The sequence below is a fragment of the Emys orbicularis genome, chromosome 2, assembly GCF_028017835.1.
Source record: "Emys orbicularis isolate rEmyOrb1 chromosome 2, rEmyOrb1.hap1, whole genome shotgun sequence".
In the NCBI taxonomy this organism is placed as follows: domain Eukaryota; kingdom Metazoa; phylum Chordata; order Testudines; family Emydidae; genus Emys; species Emys orbicularis.
In genome coordinates, this window is record NC_088684.1 from 237,411,187 (window position 1) to 237,428,166 (window position 16,980).

General features: G+C 48.9%; 1 protein-coding gene across 1 annotated transcript in view; it reads left to right on the top strand.

The window, feature by feature from the left end:
* The first annotated feature begins 14,542 nt into the window (after nucleotides 1-14,542).
* The window catches only part of LOC135873813 (ATP-dependent translocase ABCB1-like), a 106,232-nt gene continuing 103,794 nt past the window's right edge, over nucleotides 14,543-16,980 (top strand). The window contains exon 1 of the mRNA XM_065398428.1: nucleotides 14,543-14,623. Within this exon, the coding sequence (XP_065254500.1) occupies nucleotides 14,543-14,623 (81 nt within the window). The remainder of the gene's footprint in view (nucleotides 14,624-16,980) is intronic.

Sequence of the window (16,980 nt, forward strand, 5' to 3'; positions counted from 1 at the left end):
GTGGAAACCTTAAGGGGTGGGGAAACCAAGATTTTTTATTTCAAATTTTGGAAAATGGTCTGATTTCTTAAACAAAAACCCTCCCAAATAACTGGAATTCTGGCTTATCCACCTGATCAAAACCAGAATTTATTTTCTAAGCAAAACATGAACATTTCTGGACATTCAACATTTATTTCAGACTGTAAAATCAATTGGCATGGAAATTGGAACATTTCTAACCTCTCAGATTTTCCTGTGAAAATCTCTTTTGTGGAAAAAAAATTAAGTTACTGTCTCACAAAATGACCTAGAACAAAATATGAAATTTTACACAAGAACCCACATATCTTTCTTTAGTATCTAGTTGCTATAAGGACAAGGTTTATTATTTTTAAATCTGCTTTATCAAAGTCTCTCTCTACTCCTCTCCCTGAAGCACTGATGCCCAGAAATGGTGGATCCAGGATACCTCCACTGAACCTTTGTCTCCTACTCTTTTAATTTGCTGTTTCCTATTGTCACTCCAATCTATCTGCCAAAGTTTCCATCTGCTTTGGAAGTACAGCACTTGGAATTTTTTCCCATTGATGTGATATTTCAGTGAGACTTTCCCCAAGGCCTGGTCTACACTAGGAGGTTTTTTCGAATTTAGCAGCGTTAAATCGAATTAACTCTGCACTCGTCCACACAACGAAGCTATTTAGTTTGACATAGAGGTCTCTTGAAGTCGACTTCTGTACTCCTCCCCAACGAGGGGAGTAGCGCTAAATTCGACATGGCCATGTCGAATTAGGCTAGGTGTGGATGGAAATCGACGCTAATAGCTCCGGGAGCTATCCCACAGTGCACCACTCTGTTGACGCTCTGGACAGCAGGCCGATCTCGAATGTCTGACCAGCCACACAGGAAAAGCCCCGGGAAAATTTGAATTCCTTTTCCTGTCTGGCCAGTTTGAATCTCATTTCCTGTTTGGACATCGTGGCGAGCTCAGCAGCCCTGGCAACGATGCAGAGCTCTCCAGCAGAGATGGCCATGCAATCTCAGAATAGAAAGAGGGCCCCAGCATGGACTGATCGGGAAGTCTTGGATCTGATCGCTGTGTGGGGCGATGAGTCCGTGCTTTCCGAGATGCGATCGAAAAGACGGAATGCAAAGATCTACGAGAAGATCTCAAAAGCCATGAGAGAGAGAGAGAGGATACAGCCGGGATGCAACGCAGTGCCGTGTGAAAATCAAGGAGCTGAGACAAGGGTACCAGAAGACCAAAGAGGCAAATGGACGCTCCGGATCCCAGCCCCAGACATGCCGTTTCTACGAGGCACTGCATTCCATTCTAGGTGCGGACGCCACCACTACCCCACCACTGTCCGTGGACTCTGAGGATGGGATATTGTTGACGTCCGCTTCCTCGGAGATGTTAGTGGACGGGGAAGATGAGGAAGGAGATGAGGAGGATGAGGCAGTCGACAGCGCTTACAACGCTGATTTCCCAGACAGCCAGGATTTCTTCATCACCCTCACAGAGATCCCCTACCAACCGTCCCCAGGCGTTAACCCGTACCCAGAATCAGGGGAAGGATCAGTCAGTAAGTGTTTTAAACATGTAAACATTTATTTTTAACAGAACAGGAATATTAACAGTGGGTTTTTCCATGATTAGTTTGCCCTAGGCGCTTAACGTTTTAGTCCTTGGCAGTGCAGCTACAGTAAAATACGGTCTGTATGTCCGGGGATAGAGCTGAAATCCTCATGGGACATCTCCACGAAGCTCTCCTGGAGGTATTGTGAAAGCCTTTGCATGAGGTTCATTGGGAGAGCGGCCTTATTGTGTCCTCCATAGTAGTAAACGTTTCCGCGCCAGGCTAGCAGCAAGTACTACGGGATCATTGCCTTGCAGAGCATGGCGGCATATGGCCTTGGTTTTTGCAGGCTTTCACGACGCATGCGTTCTTTCTCGGTCTCAGAAATCCTCAGAGTGATGTCGCTTATGGTGACCTGCTTTGAATTAGGGGAATGTTAGTATTGGGACTGCTTGCCAGTTCCTTTACAGAACTGTAACCGGTGGTTTACAGCCACGCGGTGGAGGCGGGAGAGGGGCAGCATACAGGGATCTTTCCCGGGGACAGCCGCGAGGGGGTGGGACAGGGGCAGAGTTCATGCTTGCCGGATTGCTGGCAGCAGGAACTGGCCAACGCTAGGAGCATTGCTTTGAATGTGAAAGAAGGGCAGTGCTATAATTTAAGTTTTAAGCAGCCACAAGTCTACAGCTTACCATGTCACCCTGCTACCCAAATTCCGCTGTCCTGCCCCGCTTGTCTGATCTGCACTGCAAGACCCCAGGCACTGAATGCGAAGGCTGAAAATTCGACCTTGTCCTGAGTGCGCATGTGATAGGTGCTGTGCATGGTCTTGTTCACAGAGAAAGACTATGTTCTTTGTTCACAAAAAAAAATTATCTTTCTGAGGAATTCACTCCCTTTTTCCCATCCCACAGCTGCGACTGTCTCCTGACCTACCCTGGCATCACCCTCCCAGAGGCTGGCGCAGATTAGGCGCAGAAAGAAAAGGACACGGGACGACATGTTCTCAGAACTTATGGGCTGCTCCTGAGCAGGGCCGGCTTTAGCAAGAGCGGGGCCTGATTCCTGGGGGCGGGGCTAGCTGCAAGGAATCGAGCCGCGCTCTGGCCGGGGTTGCCGGGCTTGGGTCCGACCCGGAGCTGCGCCGCGGGGTCCGGGCCGGACCCGAGCCGCGCCGAAGCAGGGCCGCGCCGCGGGGACCGGGCCGGGCCGGAGCCGCGCCGTGGGGGCCGGACCGGGCCGGCGCCGCGCGGGCCGCGCCGGGGCCCGGCTGGACCCGAGCAGCGCCGCGGGGGCCGGGACGAGCCGGAGCCGACCAGAGCCGACCGGGCCAGACCTGACCCGAGCCGCGCCGCGGGGGCCGGGCCAGACCTGAGCCGGGCCTGCGTGCTCGGCGGGAACAGGCGGCGCCTCCCCGGAGCCCTTCTCGCGCCCCCACCACCCCAGTTTACCTTGTGCTGCCGGCCCGCCCCTGCTCCTTTTCAGACTTCCCGCGAATCATAGAAGGGGAGGGGGCAGAGCGTTCAGGGGAGGGGAGGAGGGGAAGTGAGCTGGGGGCGGGGTGGAGAGCTGCAGCACGGGGCCCTCTTGGCGCGGGGCCCAATTCAGCCGAACCGGCTGAATCGGCCTAAAGCCGGCCCTGCTCCTGAGCCGAGGCGGCCCAGCAGACCCAGTGGAGGGAGAACATGTCGCAATACCAGTGAGCACACAGCAAACGGGAGGAGAGGTGGCCTCAGGAAAACCAGCAGGCGACTCAAACGCTGCTTGGACTAATGAGGGAGCAAACGGACATGCTCCGGCGCCTTGTGGATGTTCTGCAGGACCAGAGGCAGGAGGACAGAGCCCCGCTGCAGTCTGTAACCGCCCTCCCTCGCCACAAAGTCCCATACCCCCCTCACCCAAAGTCCCAAGAAGGAGGGGCGGCAGAGTCCGTGAAAACTCTCACTCCACCCCTGCAGACTGCTCAAGTAGCAGAAGGCTGTCATTCCCCAAAATTTGATAAGTCCTTTCCTTCCCGCCTCACCCAAGCCCCCGTCCCAGTTTTATCCTCTAACGGTGTTGTTGCTAATAAAAAACACGTTTCTGTGAATTACTGTTTCCATCATGTTCTTTTAGAGGAGAGTGTGTTTGAAGGGGGGGAAGGGGGTTGGTAATTGGAGAGGACAGTCACCTTTACCAGGGTACAGACACGGGGGCAGGTTCAGCAGCAGGTCACACACACATTGCAGTCACTAGGCACCCTGGTCATTCTGGGAGGTGGTTTTCATGTTCTGTGTGTGGGGGGCTATGTGACTTTGTGGCGGGGGAGGGCGGTTAGAGATCTTATGCAGCGGTCCTTATCCTGGATCACAGAGCCACACAGCAGGGGATCTGTAACCGTCCTCCCCCTGCCACAAAGTCACATAGCCCCCACACACAGAGTCCCGAACAGGAGGGGTGGCAGGCTCCGTTGAAACAACCAGTCCATCAGTGCGGAGCCTGTCATTCCTCGAGTTTAGAAGCGTCCTTTGCATCACTACACTACACCCGCTCCCCACCACAGCCTGCATCCCAGTTTCAACACTTTACTGCGAAAAACCGTAATAAAGAAAACGGTGTTAATGAACAAATTTCCAGTTATTTTATTTTTAAACATGTGTTGGAAGGGGGGGAACGGGGTGAACGGGGTATGTAACTGGAGAGGAGAGTGAACATTAACTGGGTAAAGAAATGGGGGCAGGTTCAGCTTCTCTGTAAACAAACTTAATAGTCACAGGTTACCCTGCTCACTGAGGAACCTAGCTTTCAAAGCCTCCTGGATGCACAGCGCGTCCCGCTGGGCTCTTCTAATCGCCCGGCTGTCTGGGCGTAATCAGCAGCCAGGCTATTTGCCTCAACCTCCCACCCCGCCATAAAGGTCTCCCCCTTGCTCTCAGAGATTGTGGAGCACACAGCAAGCTGCAATAACAATGGGGATATCGGTTTCGCTGAGATCAGAGCGAGTCAGTAAGCTTCTCCATCTCCCCTTGAGACGTCCAAAAGCACATTCCACCACCATTCTGCACTTGCTCAGCCGGTAGTTGAAGAGTTCTTTTTCACTGTCCAGGGTGCCTGTATAGGGCTTCATGAGCCAGGGCATGAGCGGGTAGGCTGGGTCCCCGAGGATCACTATAGGCATCTCCACATCCCCAACAGTTATTTTGTGGTCCGGGAAGTAAATACCTTCCTGCAGCCGTCTAAACAGACCAGAGTTCCTGAAAACACGAGCATCATGAACCTTGCCCGGCCATCCGATGTTGATGTTTGTAAAACGTCCCCTATGGTCCACCAGTGCTTGCAGCACCATTGAAAAGTAGCCCTTTCGGTTAGTGTACTGGCTGGCCTGGTGGTCCGGTCCCAGAATAGGGATGTGAGTCACATCTATGGCCCCACCGCAGTTTGGGAATCCCATCGTGGCGAAGCCATCTATGATGACCTGAACGTTTCCAAGGGTCACTACCTTTGAGAGCAGTAGCTCAAGAATTGCGATGGCTACTTGCATCACAACAACCCCCACAGTAGATTTGCCCACGCCAAAGTGGTTCGTGACTGACCGGTATCTGTCTGACGTTGCAAGCTTCCAGAGGGCTATGGCCACTCGCTTCTGGACAGTCAGGGCTGCTCACATCCGGGTGTCCTTGCGCTTCAGGGCAGGGGACAGCAACTCACAAAGTTCCAGGAAAGTTCCCTTCCGCATGCGAAAGTTTCGCAGCCACTGTGATTCATCCCAGACCTGCAGAACTATGTGGTCCCACCCGTCCGTGCTTGTTTCCCGGGCCCAGAATTGCCGTTCCACAGCATCAACATGACCCATTGCCACCATGATGTTCACGGCACGGGGTCCCGTGCTTTGTGACAGGTCTGTGCCACTCTCAGACTTCATGTCCTCACCGCGCTGCCGTAGCCTCCTCGCCCGATTTCTCAGCATCTGCCTCTGAGGAAGGTGGATGATAAGGTGCGAGGTGTTGACAACGGCCATAACTGCAGCGATGATCGCAGCGGGCTCCATGCTCACAGTGCTGTGGCGTCCGCTCTGTCACTCACCAGAAAAGTGCGCGAACTGATTTCCCGTCGGCGCTTTCAGGGAGTGAGGGCGGGAGTGACGGTTGGATGACGACAGTTACCCAAAACCACCCTCGACACATTTTTTCCCCCCAGCAGGCATTGGGGGCTCGACCCAGAATTCCAATGGGCAGCCAGGACTGTGGGAACTGTGGGATAGCTGCCCACAGTGCACCGCTTCCAATGTCGACGCTTGCCCCGTTAGTGTGGACTCACAAAGTCAAATTACTGTCCTTAGTGTGGATACACACATTTGAATTTGTAATATCGATTCCACATATTCGATTTAAGTAAAATCGAAATACTCTCGTAGTGTAGACATACCCCAAGTGACATTAAGTTCCTTTCCCAAAATGTCTAAGTGTCTTGTGTCTGTGTTTCTTGTAGTTTCCTGGGTCTACCCTAGCAGAGCTGTCTAACCACTTGACAATCAAAACACCTCCAAAGTGATGAGATTTCTAGACAGTAAGTGCTGCTGGCTAAGTTAAACAAGACCAGAAAGATCAAGGCTTGATACATTTAGTTTCCCTCATTTTAAAAATTACTTTTGATAAGCACAGAGACTTCATCAGTTCCTTTTCAGACAACACATTTTTCTCTTCACAGGCATCCAAGATTCAATACTTTTTTAAAAAAATGTATGTATTTCGTGGCTAAAAAGAAAATTGACAAGTTTTCTGACTTGAATTCAAGAACTCCAGTTCATCCACTGGAGTTACAATCCAATCCAATATCTTATCAATAAATTTAGTCTTTAACATAGTGCCACCACACACACCTCAATTCCCCAGGTACATAATAATCATAGAATCATAGGAATGGAAGGGACCTCCAGAGGTCATTTAGTCCAGTCCCCTGCACTCATGACAGGACTAAGTATTATCTAGACCCTCCCTGACAGGTGTTTGTCTAACCTGCTCTTAAAAATCTCCACTGAGGGAGACTCCTCCCCAGGTAATTTATTCTAGTGCTTAACTACCCGACAGGAAGTTTTTCCTAATGTCCAACCTAAATTTCCCTTGTGCAATTTAAGCCCATTTCTTCTTCTCCTATCCTGAGGAGAAGGAGAACAATTTTCCTCCCTTCTTGTAACAACCTTTTATGTACTTGAAAACTGTTATGTCCTTCCCCCCGCCCATTCTTTTCTTCTCCAGATTAAACAAACCCATTTTTTTCAATCTTCCCTCATAGGTCATGTTTTCTAGACCTTTAATCATTTTTGTTCCTCTTCTCTGGAGTTTCTCCAATTTGTCCACATCTTGCCTGAAAAGAATACTTTCCTGGATACAATACTCCAGTTCCTAATCAGCATGGAGTAGAGCTGAAGAGTTACTTCTCGTGTCTTGCTTACAACACTCCTACTAGTACAACCCAGAATTATGTTTGCTTTTTTTGCACCACTGTTGGCTCCTATTTAGCTTGCAATTCACTATGACCCCCATATCTCTTTCCACAGTACTCCTTCCGAGCCAGTCATTTCCGATTTTGTATGTGTGCAACTAATTGTTCCTTCCTAAGTGGAGTACTTTGCATTTGTCCTTATTGAATTTCATCCTATTTATTTCAGACCATTTCTCCAGTTTGTCCAGATAATTTTGAATTATAATCCTCTCCTCCAAAGCACTTGCAACCCCTCCCAGCTTGGTATCAGCCGCAAACTTTATAAGTGTACTCTCTATGCCATTATCTAAATCATTGATGAAGCTATTGAACAGAACCAGACTCAGAACTGATCACTGCAGGACCCCACTCGTTATGCCCTTCCAGCTTCACTGTGAACCACTGATACCTACTCTCTGGGAACGATTTTGCAACCAGTTATGCACCCACCTTATAGTAGCTCCATCTAGGTCATGCAAGACAGTATCAAAACACTAAAGTAAAGGCATACCACATCTACCGCTTACTCCCTATCCACAAGACTTGTTACCCTGTCAAAGAAATCTATTTAATTGGTTTGACACAATTTGTCCTTGACAAATCCATGCTGACGGGTACATATCACCCTTTATCTTCTAGGTGTTTGCAATTGATTGCTTAATTATTTGCTCTATCATCTTTCTGGGTACTGAAATTAATTCCCTGGGCTGTCATTTCTTTTTTTATAGATTGCACTATATTTGCCCTTTTCCAGTCCTCTAGACTCTCTCCCGTCTTCCATGACTTTTCAAAGATAATCGCGAATGTCTCTGATATCTCCTCAGTCAGCTCCTTGAGTATTCTAGGGTGTATTTCATCAGGGCCTTGTGACTTGAAGACATCTAACTTGTCTCAGTAATTTTTAACTTTTTCTTTCCCTATTTTAGCCTCTGATCCTACCTCATTTTCACTGGCATTCACTATGTTAGATGTCTCATCGTTACTAACCTTTTTGGTGAAAACCGAAACAAAAAGAGTCATTTAGCACATTTTTTGTTACTGTTTTCCCCTCCTCACTGAGTAATGGGCCTATCCTAGGTCTTCCTCTTGCTTCTAATATGTAATAATGTATAATATTTCCTTTTCAATTTTGGGTGACTCAGGAATGTGAAAATAATTAACTATTGGCCTTCTACCCTATGCAATCAATTTTAGATTCCTACAGCATGGATTAATGAAGGGCCAATTCTCAACAAGGTATTGCCCATGTTAGGTCCATTATTATTGGTAGGAGACATTCTTGGAGCAAAGGGAGTGTAACGGGGTTGGGACTCACCACCTGGCACCTCCTACTGGTTGTCTGGGGGAATTAGCTCTGTCCAGTGGAGCGCCCCCTCCTGGTGGTGTGCCGTCTGTCATCTCGCCCTTGGCTGGCGTGTCCGGACCCGCGTTGCTCCCAAGCTCACGGCATCCTCTTCGAGCCACTGCCCTCCGGCAGTGCCCCTTAGTCCATCCTCGCCCCCTTCTGGGTGGGGGGGAGGGGAGATCAATCAGCTGCCTCTCTGCTTCCTGGCCAATGTGGCCAGCTGCACCCTCAAAGTCACTCCCTTTTTGGGAGGTGGTTGGTGCAGCTCTAGATGGCCGCTCCATTGGCCAGGTGCAAGGCAAGGGGGAAAGGGGGGACCCAGGGACCCTCTAGTGGCAGCCGTCCTGCCCTCCTTCTTTCCCTCCATCTGTCCACGTCCCTGGGCCGCTTCCCCTTCGGCCCCTCGCACTGGCTAGGCCCTTCCCTTCAGGACCTGCAGCCTGACAGACTCTGGGCTGGAGTTACCCTCTGCTCCCCTGGGCCTGCCCAGCACTGCTCTGTCCCGGGTGCTAGTCTCCCAGCCTGGAGACAGACCTTCCCCTGTCGAAGGCCTGGGACAGACTGCCTGCTCCTGTCCTGAGCAGCCTTCTTATAGGGCTGAGCCTGGCCCTGATTGGCTGCCTCCAATCTGGGCCCTGATTGGCTCCCTATAAGGCCTTCCCTGATTGGCTCCCTGTCTGCGCAGGCCCACTGGCCTGCTGCAGCCCAAATTCAGGGAGTGGGGCAGCTGCCCCACTACACACCATCCCCCTTAAGAACCCTCTCAGGGGGGATTCCCTAGCGCCCCGTGCTCCTCGCAGCTGGGCCCTCAGGAATCTCTTTCAAAGCGCAGGTCCTCTACTAACTGGAGCAACCTGCCTCCTTCCTCCATTGTCTGGGTCCCCACCGTACACCTCCCTGGTCCTACGTGGGTTCCCACATCCGTTTGGGTTCCCACATCGGCCCTCTCGGCCCCTATGCGGGTTCCCTTTTTAAGGTGGGGACTTCCTGCCCCAGCCCCCTTCTTTTTGGGGGCCTCAGCCTGGACTACCCCTTCCTGGCAGCTAGTCCCAGACCGAGCCTTGGCTTCAGGCACTCCCCCTTTCTGCCTCAGGGGGCAATGCCTTTTTATGTGGCCCTTGGTGTGGCAGTGGAAGCACCCTCGGTGCCTTCCCCCTGCCACGGCCCTATCTCTACTTATTTGGGCCCTAGCCCTTTCCTCTGGGCTGGCCCGGGCCTTGGGAGCCCTGTAGGGGCACTCTCTCTTTAGGTGTCCCTGCTCCCCACAGGGGCAACAAGCTGGGGGCCCCCCTGTTACCCTCCCAGGGGGCACCTTGTCTGGGTGGGGCCTCTCTGCTCCCTCCCAGTAGGGACACTCCTGCCTGAAGTGACCCTTTCGCCCACAGGCGTAACATTTCTTGAGCCCAGGCCCTGGCCTCTCGCTCTTGGCACCTGGTCTCTCGCTCTTGGCACCTGGTCTCCTATACGGTCTGGGTGCCCACCCCCGCAGCAGTCAGAGCATCTCTCTCTGCTGCTCGGCAAGCCAAGCCACCCAAGTCCTCCAGTATAAGTCTTTGTTCTCCACCATTTTGTCTGTCTTAGTCTCTCGCTGTGGCACAAACTGCCTAGTCCTTTGCTCTTCCCCTTGTGTCAGGGGAGGACCGCTATGCTCACATTCTCCACCACCTGTGACGGGGTTGGGACTCACCACCTGGCGCCTCCTACTGGTTGTCTGGGGGAATTAGCTCTGTCCAGTGGAGCGCCCCCTCCTGGTGGTGTCCCATCCGTCATCTTGCCCTCAGTTGGCGTGTCCGGACCCGCATTGCTCCCAAGCTCGAGGTGTCCTCTTTGAGCCACTGCCCTCCGGCAGTGCCCCTTAGTCCATCCTCGCCCCATTCCGGGGGGGGGGGATCAATCAGCTGCCTCTCTGCGTCCTCGCCCATGTGGCCAGCTGCACCCTCAAAGTCACTCCCTTCTTGGAAGGGGATTGGTGCAGCTCTAGATGGCTGCTCCGTCGGCCAGTTGCAAGGCAAGGGGGGACTCAAGCCCCCCCACTACTCTGGGTCCCAACCCAGGGACCCTATAGTGGCAGCCATCCTGCCCTCCTTCTCTCCCTCCATCTGTCCACGTCCCTGGGCCGCTTCCCCTTCGGCCCCTCGCACCAGCTAGGCCCTTCCCTTCAGGTCCTGCAGCCTGACAGATTCCGGGCTGGAGTTACCCTCTGCTGTCCCAGGCCTGCCCAGCACTGCGCTGTCCCGGGTGCTAGACTCCCAGCCTGGAGACAGACCTTCTCCCGTCAAAGACCTGGGACAGACTACCTGCTCCTGTCCTGAGCAGCCTTCTTATAGGGCTGAGCCTGGCCCTGATTGGCTGCCTCCAATCTGGGCCCTGATTGGCTCCCTATAAGGCCTTCCCTGATTGGCTCCCTGTCTGCGCAGGCCCACTGCAGCTCAAATTCAGGGAGTGGGGGCAGCAGCCCCACTACAGGGAGCTATACAGCTGATATACTCATTGCTTAAGTGCTGTCATCTGAATTTAGCAGTCAGCATTTTGTGACTATGCTTCAACTTTCCCCTCCCCCATAGGTGCCAACTTTTCCCAGTGTTGGTGGGTGCTTGGCCCCCTCCTTGCCCCTGGCCCCGCCCCGACTCCACCCCTGCCCTGCTTCCTCCTGTCCCACCCCATTCCAATCCCTTCCCCAAAGTTCCCGCCCTAACTCTGCCCCCTCCCTGCCCCTATTGGACCCCTTCCCCAAATCCCTGTCCCGGCCCCGCCTCTTCCCTGAGCGCACCGTATTCCTCCTCCTCCCGCCTCCCTCTCAGAGCTTGACGCCACGAAACTGCTGTTTTGCGGTGGCAAGCGCTGAGAGCTATGGGGAGAAGTGGGGAAGGCGCACTCAGGGGAGGAGGCGGAGACGAGCTGGGGCAGATGGGCGGGGAGTTGCCAGTGGGTGCAGAGCACCCACCAATTTTTCCCGTTGGGTGCTCCAGACACAGAGCACCCATGGAGTCAGCACCTATGGATGGAGTATGTGATGAGAAGAGACATTATGATTGACTTAGGAATGTGAGAGTTTTCTCAGTTATCCTCTTACCATAAAAGGAAACCAAACTAAACTCCATCTTTAAAATGTATGCAGATTCTGCAAAACCTGTGGATTCAACTCCTATTGTACTCAATGGTACTTCCTTATGCAGAAGATTTGCAGGTTAGCGTCTATAAAGGGGTATTTCTTATTTGTTTTATCATGTAGAGAATCTTTAAATACTGACAGCATGTACCATTTGGGGCTTTTGAAGACACAGAAGTGCACAATGAGTCTGCTTGATGTTAAACACAAGGGCTTCAAGGAAACCTTACTGCATCACTGAGTACTGCAATGTTATACTAACCAAAAAATGGGAGCTTCTGGGATGTTAAAAGAACATGCAGAATGAACACTAACCCTGTTTATGAACACGACTAGAAAAAGTAGAAAAATGCAGGCAGAGAGAGAATCATGTTCCCAACTGATTTTAGATACAGAACCGGCCCCACTTCAGACCTACCATCAAAGCATCCACACAGGGTCGTCCTTAGGCATACACAAAATACGCAGCTGCATAGGGCACCTGAAAATTTGGGGCACCACTGGGTCTTAGTGTCCACCCTTCCAGCTTTCCTATCCCTATTCTGACCCTTCCTGCAGGCTCCCACAGCTGGCTGCTGCAGCCTGGGGACTCTTACTCCAGAGCTGGATCCAGTAAGTTAAAAGTGAAAAAGCCTCCAGCCTGCCAGACCTATTAGCACAACATTGAAACTGTTAAATGGCTTCATTACCCCTTGAATGGCTCTTTAACAGGCATTTGCCAACCCCCAGGTATATACTGTCAGTTTCTGAATTTACTGACAAAAACAGTTGTGCATTACTGTAATATTTACTCAGAACATGTTAGTCTACAGGACCTTAGTTTAAAATTTGCTTTCAAAATATTTCATTAGTGAGTTGGTGAAGATTATAAAATCACATCTCTAAAAAATCCTTGCATAGATTTTTAGATGCACAATCATCTTTAGCCTTAAATGTTTGGATCTTCAGACACAGTTTTTAAAATAAATCCTTCAAAAGACCACCCTTATGTAAAATACACATTTTAATTACTATAGTAAAAAAACCTTGCTTCCAGAGTCCTCTCTGTCCATCCCTTTTCCCCTTCACCTCCCTCCTCCCCCACACACAGTTGAAGAGAGCCCTTAAAGGGACAACACCCCTTTCCTTCCAGATAGCTGGACAAAGTTTCCCTTTCCTTTCTTCTGACTATCTGATGAACTAGTTTTAAGAGAACCCTCCAGCAAAATCAGTACCTTAGTAAGATATAAAATCCTTTGTTATGGCTAAAATCTTTGGAAACTTATTTTTTAAAGTTGGTGAAATTTCATAAACATGTCTATTGTTAGGGAGATCACACAAAGTAAATTAGTGTTCCCTTTTTCTAAAAGCAATGAACATTCATATGAACACACTAAACCTCTGTGACTGATTAATTTAAAATAATGTCTTTATGGAGTTGAATATATAATAATCTGGAATGATTACTTTATGAAGGCTTAAGAGTACATTTAAAATATAAAATCAGGTTAGAAATACTGATTAAGAAAATGTAAAGCAGAGAAGAGCTGCATCATGTATTCCATAATATTTAATATTGTATTCAGGAAGACAGCTGACTCGCCCTTACTACAAAGTTTTTGCAAATAAATGTCTGACAAATTTCAGGGCATATCAAAAAACCTGTGACTGACATTTTTTATTCCCAAGTTTAGTGCTTTTAATTAGGTACCTTCTGCATGTTCATTCTGCATGAGGGAGAGGGTACAGGGGTCTCTGCGGGGAACTGTGACTCCCCACCACCCTGAGGTGGGCTGGGCAGCTCACTATCCTTTGATGTCTCGTCCACCCCCGCACTGGGCTATGAGCCCGGGCTGACGTCAGGCAGAGGGGCACTGGTTTAATAATACTGTGTAGGGCTCCATAAATCCTAAGGACGGCCCTGCATCCACAATACATAAAAATGAGTGGGAAGAAATCTCAGCGCTTGTCTACATGATACCACAGTCCATTCTATGGGAGCGTAAATTGTAGAGAACTCTAAAGTGTTCCCCATATTGTGACAGATTTATGTTACCACTCTGAGTTGTCAAGTGATTAGGCTGAGGCTGCAGGACAGTTAGGGGAGGAGATGAAGGAGCACACTAAGTGACTAATTTTAAAGCTTTATTAATTAAATAACAGCGGTGAGTGCTGGGTTTTTCCCAGGTCACTCAAAGGAAGGAAGAAAGCATTAGTGCCCAAGCCCTCACCCGCTTTCATACTCGCACACACAACCCAAGGCTGGCCAAGCCCGGGTGTAACATAAGAAGAGGGAGAAGGGTGGACGAGAGTTCTGATCTGTGCACAGGCCATCCAGGGTCCGCTGTTGATCTCCGACTTGCTTCAGCTCTTGGATTAAGCCCTGGGTTTTTCCAGGGGTGTTTTCGTCCAGGGATCCTCGTCTCCCGTGCTTTCTGTACCAGTCCAAACCGGACTTCTGTGGCTCCCTTAGGTTCCCCAAAACACACTGGCTTCAGGGACACAAGACTGTTGTTTTTTAACTCACTGGCCTTTGCAATCTTTCTTGTTTTACAGGTCTGTTTTGTTCAGTTGTCCTTTCCCACAGGTTTTTGGCTGTTTGGCAGCAGGGAGCTTGTTTGTGTGCATTGGCCTTGAGCGGCAATTTCACTCCTTATCTTTGAGCCTAGCTGAATCAAGTTAACCCGTTCCTTCCTCCCCCTTCGACCTCTCGCAACCTGCAAAGGAATCTTTCACTCCACACTCACACCTCCAAACCTTCCCAAAATCCTTTCCAATGCATGTAAAAGCATTAGCAATATACAGTGCTGGTGCTTACCCAGGGGACCCCCTGGGGGCAGTTTTATTGTGACATTCCCCCCCTTGACCCTGAATCAACATTCTGTATTGAGGGGTCACCACTTAGGTTTCCACCCTCCCTTCGACACCGTGGCCAGTGTTACCGTTGGCCTCCTGCACAAGCAGCAATATAACCCAAACAAAATTATTAGGGCAGCAACAATTGCATACACAAGCCAGTAATGGCTTCTGGCTTTATTAGTAACATAGCATAACACATTCCCTTCTTGACATAGATGCCCCATCCGAATGGCGGTGGCAAAGGCGGCTTTCTCCACATTGAAGATGTGCTGCAACTCTGTAAAGGAGGAGGCATTTATCTGGAATATGGTGAGTTGCTCCTGGACGTGCGTCAATGGGAGAAAAACATTGGGCGTAATCCATGAAAAATTAAACACAATATAGTTAGAAATATTAACCTTACTTGGCATAATTGTGGGCCAATGCATGGAAAAATGTTGCACCTGAGAGTGTAACAGCAAATCAAGGGGCACCCTGGGGTAGGTGGTCCTTCAGACACACGCAGAGGTATTGGTAAACATATGTGCCTTAGTGGGGGAATATCCCGATGCCTCCCCTTTTCAGCAGATGTGTTGACCCACCTCATAAAAGCGGCCTGGCATTGCTTTTTTTTTTTTTTTTTATATAAACATTATTTGAGGGGGCTTTATAGGCCATAGCTGCCAGGTGTTGCCCAGGTAATACATGGTGCCACACTTCCAGGATGATACGCTGCAATTGCCCCCTTGCCAATGGACAATAGACCTTCTTTTATACCATGGCCAATTTTGGATAATGGTAAAACAAAGGAGGACAAAATCAACGGAAACCCAAGGAATTTTATAAAAATATGCCACCATATATACATTGTAATACAATAAAGGATTTTGAAGGCTTGAAGCAGCAGGAGCAGTTTTACGACTTTTGTTTGGGGTGTTCCTGGTCTTTCGCTATTACTGCCTGTTCTGTTAACAAAGCAAAGGAAAGAAAAAGGACAATGTAAATGCACCTATTGGGGAAACTGAGACACACACAAAAACTTTTTAAGCCATTAGTTGTCCCGTTACAGCCCACCCTGGCTTCCGTTATGGATGTTGTTTGCCTGGTTTAGGAGGTTACAACAATGATATTGCATTTAGGGATTAATACTTGCTATTGCCTGCCTAAGGGCCTTTTATTTCGCTTCAGGCCACCACATGAGGAACAGGGTCTGCCCCTTGGGCGTCCATGGGAGGGTCCGGGGCCACCCACCAGGTATTTTGCTGTGGCCCTGCTGTGTTTATTTGGACTATGCATTGCTTTTATGGCTCCTCCCCTCCAGCCTTATGCCACACTGTGGCTTGGGCCCCATCACTTGCTTGAACCAGGGAGAGGCTTTGGAGGTACTTTCCCTCCTCATAATTATAATTATCCAGATAATCCCATGAGCAGATGGAGGCCAGGATAGTCCAGGCAGATGGCAGGTCCACAACCGAGGCCCACGACGCCATGACCGGAAACCTAGGGAGAAGCATATGTTTTGAGCTGATTGGCATGTGCCCATTTTAGTTTACCTGGTAGCTGAAGTTTGTACACTACTGGGGAGATGCGATTTACAATGGGGTACGGACCCACCCTCTTAGTGTTCAGAGTGTGGGCTGCCTTTTTTAGCTTTTGCAACGTTACTTTGTTTTTAATTTGCCATTTTTAGATGTTTTTAACAATGATTTTTTTACACTTGGCCTTTTTTTAATTTAAAGCGGCCTTTACGGCTTTGCGGGTTTTACATAGCTTTGCCCAGTTAAAAAAAAAGCTGAGACTTTTTTGGTTGTGGCAAACAGTAAATGTGATTATTGTTACAGTATCTACATTACATTTACATTTGTTTACTAGCGGGTTGCTAACTAACTTTTTTTAGTAATTAACACATACACATTGCCCATTATACAGTAATTTGGTTTTATTCTTTAATTTATTTTATATACAGGATTTTAGTAAAATGTTTTTACTACAGGGCTTTGGAGCAACAGGCAAGGACAAGCACACCCACTTTTGAGGAGTTTACTTGGTACAACCTCTGGTGTTCAATAGCTTCCCTCCCTCCCTCCGCAGCCCACTGGCTTGAGGTCTGGGGTAGCCAGAAGGATTTTATGTACCACATAAGGAGTGGGCTAACTTAATAGTTTTGCTTTTAGAGCTTGTTGGTTATGCGTTTTTAATAACTTTTTTTTTAAAATTAGAAGGTTTGGCCTTACTATGCTAGAAACACACTACATTTATTTGTATTGATAAGTATTAGTGATTTTTTTTTTTTTTTTTGCTTTAGCAAGTATATTAAAACCTTAGTATTTTTTGATATTACCCAAAACATTGTGTGTTTTAAGGTGGACAAAGCAAGTATTTCCATTTTAGTACATTTTATAGCTATAGCAGTATGTTTTTTTATTTTTATTTGTTTTTGTATTAGGCTGTTTTGTAGCTGGGACAGAGAGCTTAATTTATTTTTAATTACCTTTAGGTATACAGTATTTATAATTTTTGCTTTAAAACCAATTTCCCCTAATATGGTGTTTACTACCTGAGGATGTTTTTTTGCAGTATTTTTATTTTTTAATTACACAATAGTGCTAGCAACAAGACAAACACCACAAGACAAAACATAGAACACAAAACAATTTTTATTGTGACCATAGATTTATGGTATTTTG